Source organism: Bemisia tabaci, chromosome 1 (genome assembly GCF_918797505.1).
Source record: "Bemisia tabaci chromosome 1, PGI_BMITA_v3".
NCBI classification, from domain to species: Eukaryota; Metazoa; Arthropoda; class Insecta; order Hemiptera; family Aleyrodidae; genus Bemisia; species Bemisia tabaci.
In genome coordinates this window covers 20,788,666-20,802,693 of record NC_092793.1, presented here as the reverse complement: position 1 = coordinate 20,802,693, position 14,028 = coordinate 20,788,666, and the positions used below count along the sequence as shown (strand labels likewise).

Genomic DNA, 14,028 nt, shown 5'->3' with positions numbered 1-14,028 from the left:
GAGTGTAGAAACTTTATACCTTGAACACTTATTGTTAGTATAGCAGGAGCGGACTGACATCGCAAAAGTTAGGCGGCAATCATGAATCTAGCTCCTGTAAGGGGGAGGGGGGTTCTTAGGGATTTCCCTAGAAGGAGAGGGAGGTCGAGGAGTCCTCCCCCGAAAATGTTTCGAAAATTAGGTACTTTAACCAAAATAAGGGGTTTTGCGATTTTGCTACTTTTTCGATCATAGATAGCAGTTCGCTTGGTGCGTGCACAGATTTTCCCACTTCAGTATTTGACAGAGACGATTTAATCTCGGATTAATGAAAATTTACATAGTCTTATGCTTTTTCTGACGTTGACAGGCTCTTGAGTGTGCAATTTAGATTTAAACATATACTTACTTACGTTGTTCATTTGAGTGCGGTGCAGGCGGTCACGATAATACCACAACATCGCTAGATAAGTACAATCAAAGGATTTTTCCCTTTTCCTGGTCAAAGTTACTTAGTGTCAACAATTTTAAGGTGGCCGTCAGAGATGTGAATACAATTTTGAGCCCTGGCAAAATTACGTTTTGAAATTAATTATTGAGTGAGTCAGTGGACAGTGTTCGGCGCGACTTTATTTCAACCGGAAAATTAGTTTCCTTTTGCCGCCAAACGAATACAAATTGGACACATCGGTGTTGCGATGTCTTTAAATTATGTCTTATTTTGCCATGTTGAATAAAAATTTTAATGATTAAGTACCAGTTAGTCTTGGAATTAAACTCATCATTTTTTCATTACTAATATCTGCTTTTGCAGTTCATGTTTTGTTCAGTAATCAGTCGTCCTATTTTTCAAATGGAAACTCTTGTTTGATTTGTCTATATGTACCTTACCTAGTGCTGGTATTTCAGAATTTTCAAATATGGTTGCCACTGATGCTCAATCTCAAATCGCTGCTAAGGTAGTTAATGATGTTTAAATTTTAATCTTCACGAAGTTCTATATTTTAGTGCTTTATTCGGGTTTCGGACAGTCTAACTGAATTGAGGTGCCAAATTGCAGATTATTTCGATGAAAGTTTTCCTGCTGCATATTAAAACTTGACTCATTGTCATTCAGATACAACGCTCAAAATTTACAATTTTGAATTTTAGAAAGTTCACTTTAAATGTACGTTCAAATAAAATAAAATAAAATAAAATGAGCTGAATTGTCTAAAAAGTGCAATGTTTCTGGTGAGAAAGAAAGTATGGAAAAACGTACAGTTGTTTTAAATTGAATAAAAATATGTCATATGTAATATACTATTTGTCATAAATAGAGCCTTATCATTGGGGATAGTTAGACGTATAGCAGGCAAACGCATCGCACTCTTTATATTAAATAATGTTTCCAGGGAATTCTGATAATAGTATACAGAGCTGAATTTCGAAACTTGTGATGAATATACCAGATACCTGTTGTATCGATGAATAAATTAAGAATATCGATAATTAAACTCCTAAATCGCGTATCCTTCGGTTTGAGATGTTGCGGACTTCCTGTCGTACTTTATTTTTTAAACGAAGAACCACTCTGCGTCAATTCTAAAAACTTCTTTGACTTTTTCTTCTCTGCGCGAAGAAAATTCTGAGGAAACTTCAAGGAATGATTTTTTTTTTAAAAAAAAAAATAAACCAGGAGTGGAGATTTTTTAACACCGCAAACGAGATACGTGGTTTGGGAGTTCCACCGCTTATATTGCAACATGACTTGAGTTTCATAATATTTCTATAATTGCAATATTCATTCAGATTGCATTTTATGTTTTTTCTTTTTTAGCAATTGAAATATCCGAAATCTACGTTTTTCATAATCGGCAATGAGTTTTGTGAACGCTACTCTTACTACGGAATGCGGGGTAAGTGAAGTATCAACTAATTAACAGAGGCGGTAAAGAACCCAACCAAAAGGCAAAATGGTATAGCAATCAAATGATGATAAAACAGTTTAAGGATAACAGGTTGCACATTTCTGCTGTCACAAATCTCATGCATGGGCTCCTAAGCCAGAGATATTAAAGAAACGCTATCTATCAAGCTAGCAAATTAATCCAAATCGTATGTTTATTCAGTTGAAACGCAATGAGTAATACGATACAGTAAGATTTAAAAGGAAAACAATCGAAAAATCAATCGTGAAAATTCTCGTCCTCTAAAGTACCTGGTGAAAACCTTTAACGAACGCAACATATTTTGGGGGCAACTGAAATGGATTTTTGGTGGAGGTTTGCCAGCACCTCTGTGAGATAATGTGTTATGAAGGAAGGAATGCGGTGTTAAAGATCGCTGAAGGGCGCAGTAGGAACTTCATGTACACGTATGTGTAATATAACCATTACAGCCAATTTGTTTTTATCCGTATGCCAAATAAAGACTTAATGGAATCCTTTAAAATTAGGCAAGCCTTCATCCAGGGCATTCATTTTTACGAAGAATTTATTTTATGAATAATATTTCTCTAATTTCAGCGATTTTGGCACTTTATATGCGAAATGTGTTACTCTATGCGGAACGGGAGGCAACCATCATCTTCCACATTTTTAACTTTTTATGCTATATATTTCCAATCTGTGGAGGAACGTTGGCGGATGCCTACATTGGACAATATAAGTACGTATCCTCACTTTATTCACATATTAACAATGTTAGAGTTATATTTACAGTTATGGATTATGAGAAACATATCTCATGATCCAGACAGTGATAGGTAGCTTTATTAAGTATCCAAAAGGCAAATGATACAGACTGATATTTGATTTACATCCGTCTAATGGTTAGGGGCACTCAAAAGGTTAATAATTAACGGTTATGATTGAGTGGGTTATTATTATTATTTTTTTTTTTTTGAAAAACAAGGAATAACCATGGGCGTCATTCTATCCGACTCTATAGGGAAGGCACCAATTTTTTGAAGATGTGTAAAATTAGTCCGAGGGGGGGGGGGGGAAATTTCGAAAAATCCCAAAAATGCACTATCTGAAAAATATATAAATCTCAGTTCAGGGTATGAATATTGCCCCCTTTACCAAAATGACGCCAATGTATACAACCAATTCTGAAGAAGGGATCCCTACGCAGCTGTGAAAATCATGGAGTGAAAATAGTTTTTATTGCAAAGACACAGCTGAGAGAGGAGAGGAAGAAGAAATAATGCATTTTTGGAGGCCCTACATACTTCAAATTATTATCATTCAATGATCCGTTAACATCTTCTCAAATGAAAGGGCATCATTTCAGTTGCCACAATGAACGTTTCGAAAATGTATCGCGCAGTAAGTCTCCATATCATCAATTCATTTTAAACTTTATGGTAAAAGTTTACGATTCGTTCTTAATATCTAAAGGCAAGATTTTAGAAATATTTTCGTCCCAATTCCATTTAAAAAATTATTAAAATTTCAGGACAATAGTTTATTCATCAATAATTCACTCGGTTGGGAATGTGCTCCTGGCGCTTGCAGCAACACCATGGTTCTTCTCTCCAAGGTATATTCCAAGCATTATTCTATATAATTTATGCATTTCTAAGCGATATGTGCTTCAAAGATGAAAACCCCAAACTGGGCAACAATTATGAGGAGTTCCATACTGACAAAAAACGATCACTAGTCCAACTTTTGCCCTGAATAAAACAAATTACGGGAACTCCATTCCTCGTACACTTAAAAAAGTCGTAATAAAATCAATCAATAAAATGTTAGCAGTACAAGTTTTTCAACGACATCGTATTTGCATTGCGTAAGGTCTCTTTCACACGAGGAACGGTTCGTGGTCTCGTGGAACTTTGCCGGAGCCAACTCGCGGATCTTTCATCTGCGCGTAAGTTCCGGAAGCTCTGCGAAGAGGCCTAACGACTCAGATTATCCACCACATTTTAACACTTACAAAGGGAATCGACCCTGCACAGTCTACATTAAAATTTTAGATAATGTTTCCATGCCTCAGACAGGAGCATCCCTAATTTGAGTGCACTGCACCACTTTCCTCTTTAATGTCTTTAACTATTCTCAGAACCCTGAAAGACCTAAGACACGCGATGTCTAATTTACTGTGAGATAAGATTTGCAGACAAGATATGAACGAAATCCTAGAATAGACGATTACTGCTGCATGGATGATGGTTTCCAGCCAAAGTTTAAAATTAAAAGCACAATACCAAAGTACATGGCCTGCATGACCATTTTCTTGTCAATTATGCTCTCTCAGAATTGTCAGTCCGAGAACGCAACGGAGTACGTGAGGGATCTTAGGGCCTGCGGGCTAATTGTTGAAATTGATGGACAAAGCTATAGACAAAGAAGATAAAACGGATATGGAGGGATCCCATTGGAGGAGGCGGGTGGTTGCGATGGACATAGGAGGTAGGTAATAGACTAACTAATGGCAACACGAAAGACCCTATAGTTAGTCCATCATTAACCACCTTAGTCTTTAAGAACCACCTATTTCAACCAACATAGGATCGCTCCATACTCCCTACGTCTTCTTTGTCTGTATCTTCCGATATCAATTTCAACAATCCGCCTGCTGGAATCATATTGTGCGACGTTACTAACGGCAAGGAATATTTTCTGTTGATCGACACCAGAGTTTTTTCTTTGCTGGCGCTGATATTGGTGGCGGCTGGGGCTGGACTCATGAAACCCTGCATCAGCACTTTCGGGGGTCAGCAGTTCGTGCTGCCGCAACAGGCCAAGCAACTAGCTACGTTTTTCTCCATTTTTTACGTGAGTTGCAACGTGGGTGCGTTCTTATCCGCCATTACGAGTCCTATCATTCGACAGGACATCAAGTGTCTCGGTCAACAATCCTGCTACCCTCTTGCCTTTGGCGTGCCGGCTATCCTCATGCTCCTTGCACTTGGTGAGACAACTTTTAACCCTAGTCTCATATTCATCTTGGTAGTTATATACGGTTTATACTCCAGTTGAGGAGCCTATCGCCAAATAAAGACAAATTTTGGTTTTTGGATTTGTGGGTTGCTTATTGGGATGAGATAAGGATTAAAAATCATTACAAGGTTTTAGGGTAGTAGATAGAACTAGAAGACCAAAACCGAACTAATTTCTTCCATAACAATTGATTTTGCAGTGCTCTTCATTTGCGGGAAACCCTGGTATAAAATGCTGAAACATGGAGGAAGTATCCCTTTAACTGCTTTAAAGTGCATTTTTGTAAGTTTTATTCGTATTCATTTCTTTTTCCTTTTCTTTTTCTTTTTCATCTGGATTACGAATTCTTGATAAATCAAAATGACAAGTTTTTGAGCCGATCAAAATAACAATACGTTTCCTGAAATTAAAGAGAGGGAAGTGAGAAACACACGTCCGATGAAGGATGATTACAATGTAAGAGGTCAATACCCTCCTTGAATTTAAGAATTAAGGAAGAAGAGACGTGACAAAGAATTGCAATCCTCCTGCTCCTATAAACGAATGATAATTTCTCAAAACTTGATAAAAATACCGCGTATATTTTTGAGAAAATAAATAAAAAAGCGGAAAAACGGCTATCCGTTGTTGTCGATAGGCATAATCACTTCAGTTTTTACCTGGGAGCATAAACCTAATTTATTTTGCAGAGTGCTGTGAGTTGATACCAATAATTGAAGAGGTGAGGATCAAACAAATGTTGTTGCATTGCTACGTTGCATGAATTATTTTAACACTTACTCAAAGTTGGGAATGGTAGTTTTCCTTTTGTAATTTTTGGTGACTTAGCCCCTATATGACTCTTGCCCCTTCAATTCTTTGATATTCATAATTCAAATCGCGAGATTATTAATTTTTATTTTGTCGAATCATCTTTTTTTAAAATTTCCCCATTTTCAATCTAATCACGGGGATGTTTATTATCTTGATTTGTTCTTGTATTTTTTCATCAGCACGGGTTAAGAAGAAGGCTTTTGTCAAATAAGAAACAAGAAGTCTCTTCACACTGGTTGGAGTGCGTAGCTGACAAATATGACCCACAAATGCAGGCAGATGCTCGTGACGTTCTAAGAGTGCTTGCCATGTATATTCCAGTGCCCATGTTCTACGCCCTGTATGACCAAGTGGTAAGCTGATTGGTAATGATGGGACGGGAGAGGAGGGGCTGTTTCTTAAGATGAGACATAGCTCGGTAAAATATGCCTCAGGGTGGAAACTTAGATTGTTCAGTTCAGCAAAAAAACAAAAAAAACAGGTTCGGGGTTAGAAATATCGCTTTTCAGTTTCCGATACTGAGCACTTTCTAATACTTTTAAGAAAATCGAGCCAAAGTTTCAAGCAATAATTTGCCTTTAGGATGCTATAAGTGTTTGAAAAGACCTATCCGAAGACTGGCAACAGAGCCGGCAAACTTTAATAGCCGCTTTCTCAAGTTCATGCAAAGAAATATTGCATCCATTAATTAATTTCAACCGTCCTACCAAAACAAGAAGAGCCCCTTCGATTTGAAGGTAGGCAACATACACAACACTTCGATGCTCTCTATCGCAATCTGATCTTTTCATAGGATCCTAATACCAAGGGAATTTTTCTCCTCACACTTGACGCGATGAGTTTTTGACCATGGTTACATTTTTTGGACGAGTTTAGGGCTCCAGCTGGATTTTTCAAGCTTCTAAAATGGACGGTGTTGTACCAAACTGGTTCATTATCAAACCGGACCAACTGGCATTTTTGAACCCGCTCGTTTGTATGTTGTTTATACCAATGCTCGAGCTCTTCATTTATCCGGCGCTAGCAAAAATCGGGATCAGGAGGCCTCTGCAATACATCACCGTTGGAGCCGCTTTATGTGCATTATCTTATGTTATGGCGGCTTATGTAGAGGTTAAACTTGAGGTGGGTAAAAACTGCAGAGATTACTCTTTAAATTTAAACATACGAGTAAAGTCAAATTGTAGTTAATGGATAAATTGGGAAAAAAAGTTTTTCATGGCGCTTTAAATATGAAACGCTAAAGAGGGGTGGCAGCGGCAAGAGCGCTCCTGGGGGTTAATAGCTACCCATCCAAACAGTGAATTTAACTCTCCGTTTCAGAAGCCGCGGCAATAACTGCTACCACAGGTATTGCGACCTCTGAGCCCATAGAGTGGACGGTAGTTCTACATGGCCTGCGAGTACGACTTCCACGGCTTAAGTTTTTATTCCAATGAAATATTAATTTTTCCAATCATATATTTGAATTTAATTTTAAGATGCTGCATACATACTTAAGTTTCTTTCCTCTGTGAGAAGGAAGGGTGTCGTGGCAAATGTCACGTAATTATTTTGAGGATGTCTGGAACAGCGTTCCGATCGCGTTGTGAGGAGTGAGTAGGTGTTATAACATCGAAAAAATTGAGTTGTTTAATTTATGGACAGCCACTAAAGTGAATTGAACCTTACGCACTGAACGGAGCTCTTTTTACTGCATGATGAACACTTTTTCGTTATTCGCTTTTCAAAGTTTCTCAGTCAAAAATCAAATTCTAGTTTTTAAAAAAAGTGACTATCCCCTGAAAAAATTGCCTTAGCGCCATTGGCGAGGCGTGATAATCGACTATCGATAGTGTCCCATTTAAAGCTATAGGGGGGAATCGATTATTAAGGCGAACACCCTGTTTACCGATACTTTTCCATGGGTTTAAATGGCAGATCAATCGATATATCGCAAAGCACGCCACGCCACTGCTTAGCGCACAATGGTTTTGCAAACGATCATGGACAAAGATAATTTTCTCCTTTCCTTCCCACTTTTAGCCATGCTATGCAAAATTGCCGTCGCCTGAATTAGGACAATTGAGGATCTTCAACGGTCTTCCGTGTCCACTAGAACTGCAGCCACCGATTGATGGTGAACAGTTTATTTCACCACTTGGGGCGTTGCAAAGGACTGAACTTCAGGTGGAAAAAACTCGAATTTTGAGAGAGGATCTAATTTTGAATGCCGGTTTGCCTTGCATGAACGTTGGTGTGCCCGAAAACTGGACGAGGGAAATTTCTCTTTCCGAAGAGGAGGTAGGTATTTAAGGAACCAACAAATCAACGGTTTTTCACGGGTAACACGGGCCCTGGTACCAGGGACCCAGTATCCCCCCCTTTGTGGCGGGCCTGCGGACATCCGTGGAGCCGAATAGTCGTATCAAGGCGCCGTCGGCCACAGTCAACTCACAATCAGTTTAAGTCTTTGTAAAGCGAGAACGCCTTCAATTTATGAATATTTAACATGCACATCCAAAATACTGTTATTAAAGCAAAATTAAGAAACAAAAATACCAAACTGGGAAATATTTACCGGAAACCCTCAGAAAGAATTAAACAAAAATACATTTTATTTATTCGATCTTTTAGGTTCCTATTTTGATGATTTTCTATTTCATGAAAATTATCGCGAAATATTCCTTAGAAATCGGTAAGTGGGGAAATTCATAGATTAGCATATGTATTACATTCCAAAGGGTAATTTTCAAACTTTTGACCGGTCAATCCTTGGACTGGCTGCTCAGTTCATGGACGGAGCAAAAACATTTACTAGTTCCCAGACTGGGCAATTTTGCCCATGGAGTGTAATTTATTGTTGCGCGTTCAGATCAGAATATCTGCAAATGATTGGGATGACTTGATTTACCAATAATTTCTGAATTGTAACGCATAACGCATAAGCATAACGTTTCTTCTGAGTTTGAGGTAAAAACTGAATAAAAGTATCAATGCAAATTATTTTACAGAGCGTTTCATACATCATAACCGATTTGGGTGGAACTATTGATCTGCTGAGAGTCCCAGGATTTGACGATGTTTCAAAATCTCAAATCAATGCACCGAAGCTAAGGTAATACGTCTTATATTTTCTTCGACTGTAAAAAAGAGAGAAGTTAAATAGGCGAATAATTTTTTATTCTCCTCTTCGTTTTTTTTGGTAGACATATTTCACCTACGAATTCTTGGTTGGCTTCTTGATGGACCCCGGAGATGGACACAAACCCAAAGTCGTCTTTTACAGTCTAAAATGAGAGAAAACCTCATGAACCATAGTTTTTTGGCCACAGTTCTTATTCTCTTACAACACGCCCCACGGTACCGCTCATTGGGCAGCACTATGATTACATAATTTAGCTGGATTAAGAACAATATGTCTTCCCTATTGTTTATTATACATATAAGAGAATATGATAAAGACCAGTTAATAGAGACTTTTAACAGATTTGGATGCTTTCCTTAGAAATTTGAAACCATCTCTAGCGATGGAAATGAGGAAAGAAAGAAAGCGGGAAAAGCATTGATAATGCGTAAAGCCCATAGTTTATTACCTTGCTCAGAGCCGGGGTTTTCCTCCGGGTTTGCTAGTTTGGGGCAGAAAGTCTAGAACTCCTTAATTAGACGTTTTCCTTTTTTCTAGTAATAATTGCGTGTTGTTTAATTTTAATCCGCGATAATCGCTCTTTTGTTTCAGGGTAATTCATAACTTTGCCGGACCTCTAACTTTGAAGAGTCAGTATGGGAGTGAGTTGACATTCAAGCTTCTGGAGTCAGACGTAGTTACACCATTGATCGAGGTAGACTCTGGCACGTAAGTCATTTATTCGCTTATCCGAAAACCCAAAATTTTATGTAGGGGAGAACAAAGTGCTGGCCTTCAGAGGCCTGCGGAAATGATTTGACGGTCTCTCTTAGCAGAAGGTTTCAATACGTAAAATTCACTGGAAAAATAATCGTAAATACTTCTAAAATATAGCGAAGACCGATTTAGAGGGATCCCCCGTTTTGATCCCATTTTGATTTTGTACGTGCGTAAAATTTCTTACGCTGGATTGTAAGAGAAGGCGATGCGAGAGCTTTCTGAACCTGTTTATGGATTTAATTTTCAATGTCCTTTTTGATACTGAATTTTTCCCGTATTTTATATTTTGTGTTATTGTTTGTTTCAAATTATAAATTTAGTTATCAATAATATTTCAGTTATGATGCCATGTATGGAGATCAAATGGTTCTATCGAATCTTCAGATTGAGAGTGGAGGGGTCTATACATTGGTCATACAGAAGATCGATTCCAGAATTGTGAGTTGGTATATCACCATAATTTTTCCTAGCTTTCTTTCATGATATATTTATCAGTATTATTGGCTCATCAGGGAAACAGGAATGGTTAGGTCCATGAGCTCTGTCAAAATTCGACTGTCGTATATGAGTCCACCTAGAAGGGCTTCAAGACTTAATGATGTATGAAAGTGTTGTCTAAGTGATTTTTCATATTTTTTTTTAGAATGATAGCAAAAGAAATGCATAAATTTTTTTTTCAATTCAAAAAATCGAAAATTGGGTTTTGTAAGACGTGAAAATGACTTTGATTGGTCTCCTGAGACTAAAGTTAACTTCTGATATTCCAATTTATCTAATTATTACTTTGAGACTAGCTCTAAGCTCTACTCCAAATTATAGTATCTCAATTTTTCCAAAAAAACTTACTTAAAATAATCGTGATAGCACATAAACTCGGATCGTATAAACGCATCTCGTCAGCAAAAGCCTTCGAGGTATTTACATTCTTCTTTAATTTTATGAGCAAGTGGCAATCGAGATAATGCCCTCATAGAGTAAGTGAATATTATTGTAAGAAACGCCTTGTATTTCCAATTCTACAAATTTTGACTCCGTAGGTTGGTAATCTGCACACAATCACGCCACCAGCTACATTACACTTGCTGTGGATGATACCTCAAAAAACCGTCATGTCGATCGCTGAAGTATTTTTTGCAATGACATACGTGTCATTCACTTTCACTCAGGTAGGTTTTTATTTATTTATTCTTACACCAGAATATTAAAGTTTAGGGGAGGGGCTTTATTAATGTATTCAACTGACTTTTGGAGGTGCTCCTTCAAAAGTGCAGTGTCAATGTAGGTTTGCCATGTGGACAAGGGATTCAGGCAGAGCTGATGTATTTCGCTAAGTTTGTTTAAAGTTTTCCTGGAGCATGCTTTGAAGTTAGAATGCATGGAGAAGACAGTTTTCTGGGATATCGACGGTAAGTCCGCAGCCATGAATCTCGTTTGCGATGTTTGAAAATCTCCGCTCCTTCTTCATATTTTTAGGGAAGAACAAATAGGCATCACTCCTTGAAGTTTTCGCAGAATTTTCTTCACACAGAAGAGAAAAATCACGGCAGTTTTTAAGAATTTCGTTTTATATAATTTTTCTGTTAAAAATGAAGGGTGACAGGAAGTCTGCAACATTGCAAATTGAGATACGTTTTTGCAGACTTACACCGTCAATATGCATCCCTTCGCATGTTACAGGGACTCTTTTCCTTTAATGTTTACACGGCCGGATTAAGGGGGTGGCGGTGGCCACATGGGCCGTGGTCCATGGCGGCAACTTTTGCAATTTTTTAAAATGTAGGTATAAATTAAATCGGATTCAGGAAAAAAAAATATCAAACAGAAAAGGGGACAAAATCTCTCTTTCCTAAAAGTATATTAATTTCTAATTTTGTAGTTTTTCGGTGATGCAGCAGACAGCATCTTTAATTAGTCGAGTTAAAAGAGGAACCTAACACGCAATTTGGCCTGGAGCTTAGCGCAGAGAGGAATGATGACGAGAACTTGAGATGAAGAGGACAAGCCCTCGGCGCGGTGGTCGGCATGTAACACATATTAGCGCCTACAATACTGCATGAATACTTCACCCATTGAGCCAAATACAATGCGGTCAGGTGCGGTTGGCGTGAAACGCATAGCGCCTACAAGACTGCAGGAATACTTCACGCATTGCGTCAAACACAGTGCGATCAGCGCGACGCAGCGGCGGAAGTTAAAATTATTAAACCACATTTATGTTTGTTCTTTCATAATTTTTTGGTTCATTTCTTATGAATGGAGGACCTTGTCAGCACAAAGGTGGGTTTACGGAACTTAACTTTCGCGCAAAGTTCCGTGAAATTTTGCTAGTAGTGTTGACAGGGCTTTCGCAAAAAATGTATCTAACACGAGTAGGTAAACGCGTCTTATGCACCCCTCCCCCTCCGGCACGTTAACTTGATGGTTTTTTCTTCAGAGGAAAGTCTTCAGAATGATGAGCATGAATTTTCTTATCTTTAGAGGATATATCGAAATATAATAATAATCAATGTTTCCATCACTTAAGATTATGATTTTCCAGGTCAAAGTTTTCTTGCTCGTGCTGTACAAATATGTACACTTAAAGTTGTTCCATTCTATTCCGTCCACGCAAATAATACAAGATTTTTACAGAGGGTAAAAATGGCGTCTCTTATAAATGAGTTTACTTGTCTGCTCCTTTGCCAACTTCCATTTCAAGTTTTTTTAATTTAAGCTTTTTCTTTGTATTTTAAATTCTGTAGACTCCGGCAAAGATGAGATCAATCATGCAATCATTTTTATCTATGAGCATGTCATTGGGCAGTGTTGTCGTAGTTCTCGTCGCAAGTGTTGGATTCAAAAGACAGGTTTGTACAAAAATTGCTGCTCTCCTTTTTTCCTTTTCTGATGGAGTACCTACATTTTTGTTGTGTACTGGGCTCAAGTAATTATTTTCGATATAGTGAATATTTTAGTCAGATTTAGTGAAAAATCACCGAAAATCGATGTTTATAATGAATTTAAATGGAGAAAAAATGATGTTTTTCCAACTTGCATCCCTAAATCCTGATTCGAGGATACCCCCATATGTCTAAAGAAAAAGTTGTCATTGTTCTTTTCTTTTTTTCTCTCTTCAGGCATATCAATTTTTGTTATACGCCGGACTCATGTTTTTGGACGTCATTTTGCTTATACTGCTGTCCTTACGGTACAAATACAGAGAAATCTCCCCATCTGAAGATATCGAGCCGTTCCGAGTTGAGGGAGCTCCAAGCCCTGAGGACGTACCTGGCCAAGACGCTACAAAACCACAGCAAATGCCAGAAACTGCGAGGGAAAATTTGTGCGACAAGAGTTGAAGTTCATTGGTGGAAGGAATAAAAGTTGATAAGACTTCGTGATGTGGATCGCTAACAGTTTAGTAGAGACATCAAAAAATTAGTTTGTTACTTTAAAGTGACGCGACGGTTTGATCCATGCAAGGAAGGCGGTGGGAGAATACGGAATCGAAGGAAAAAATTAAGTATACAACCATCACTGGAAAAAAAACACATTGGATTTAGAGTCCAGACTCTTAAAAACATTGACAAGAAAACATACTCTTGATTCAATCAGATTTTTGCTTAAATCAAAAGGAAATCCGCTCTAATTAAGAGGCTTGGTTCTTGATTTAAGCAAAAATCCGATTGAAGCAAGAGTACTTTTTCTTGTCGATGTTTTCAAGAGTCTGGACTAGATCCAATGTGCTTTTTTTCCAGTGATGCAGGCAAATGCAAACTGATTTTATTTCAGAGTGGTGTCTCCAAATGGAGACAGGTGCAGTGCAATCCTTCACCGGCCAGTGCCGCCGCCGCCACTTCTCATTGGCCCACCACGCATCTATCACTTACTAAACCCCACATGGCGGACCAACCGCTTGCTTCTGGCCCATGATAACTGATTGGTTAGGGACGGTCGCCAAGTATGGACCGGTCGGTGATGCGAAGGCCAATGAGAAGCGCCACCGTCGCGGGCGATGCAACGTCGCGTCACTATTGTCTGGCACAGCGTTGCCCTGCACCTGTCGCCAAGTAACCATACAGATTTTGTATTTCAAAGCACATTCATTATCAGTGGTATAATAGTAAAATAATAGCTCCTCAGAATCTCATCTTCTAATCATGCGGAATGGAAATATGAGCAAATGAATGAAATTAAAAGGAATTGCGTTCACAGGATTGGCGTGCTCTATAGTTCCTTTTCATTTAATTCATCTGTGCACAGTTCTTTTTGGCATAAATACGTCCATTTCACTGATATTTTACAAAGTGAAAAAGAAACTAGTGCTTTTCTATTCACTAGAAATCCAACATTATATTTTTTAACCGAAAAATGTATTTCAAGAATAAAAATTAATGGTCCGAATCCTTGAAAATGCTTAATCTTATTATACAACTCTGC

The 14,028-nt window shown here is 38.1% G+C and overlaps 1 protein-coding gene across 2 annotated transcripts; it reads left to right on the top strand.

The window, feature by feature from the left end:
• Positions 1 to 398: 398 nt before the first annotated feature.
• Positions 399 to 14,002, top strand: LOC109038803 (peptide transporter family 1). Of its 2 annotated transcripts, XM_019054000.2 has the most exons (15): positions 399 to 938; positions 1,799 to 1,877; positions 2,487 to 2,628; positions 3,421 to 3,504; positions 4,607 to 4,881; positions 5,110 to 5,192; positions 5,903 to 6,076; positions 6,600 to 6,848; positions 7,749 to 8,006; positions 8,717 to 8,820; positions 9,442 to 9,558; positions 9,948 to 10,047; positions 10,647 to 10,775; positions 12,351 to 12,455; positions 12,726 to 14,002. In XM_019054000.2, the coding sequence occupies exons 1-15, from the start codon at positions 900 to 902 to the stop codon at positions 12,945 to 12,947; spliced, it is 2,160 nt and encodes a 719-aa protein (XP_018909545.2). In that variant the 5' UTR covers positions 399 to 899; the 3' UTR covers positions 12,948 to 14,002. The 2 variants fall into 2 exon arrangements, with proteins under 2 accessions (XP_018909545.2, XP_018909546.2); XM_019054001.2 differs by lacking the exon at positions 1,799 to 1,877 and having other exon boundaries at positions 400 to 938.
• Positions 14,003 to 14,028: the final 26 nt, after the last annotated feature.

What these genes read in the sequence shown, in the direction of transcription:
- LOC109038803 (XM_019054000.2), top strand. Translation starts at nt 900, where the DNA reads ATGGTTGCCACTGATGCTCAATCTCAAATCGCTGCTAAG. An exon ending in CCATGGTTCTTCTCTCCAAG is followed by an intron (nt 3,505 to 4,606) that starts GTATATTCCAAG and finishes GATCGACACCAG; the next exon opens with AGTTTTTTCTTTGCTGGCGC. An exon ending in ATGTAGAGGTTAAACTTGAG is followed by an intron (nt 6,849 to 7,748) that starts GTGGGTAAAAAC and finishes TCCCACTTTTAG; the next exon opens with CCATGCTATGCAAAATTGCC.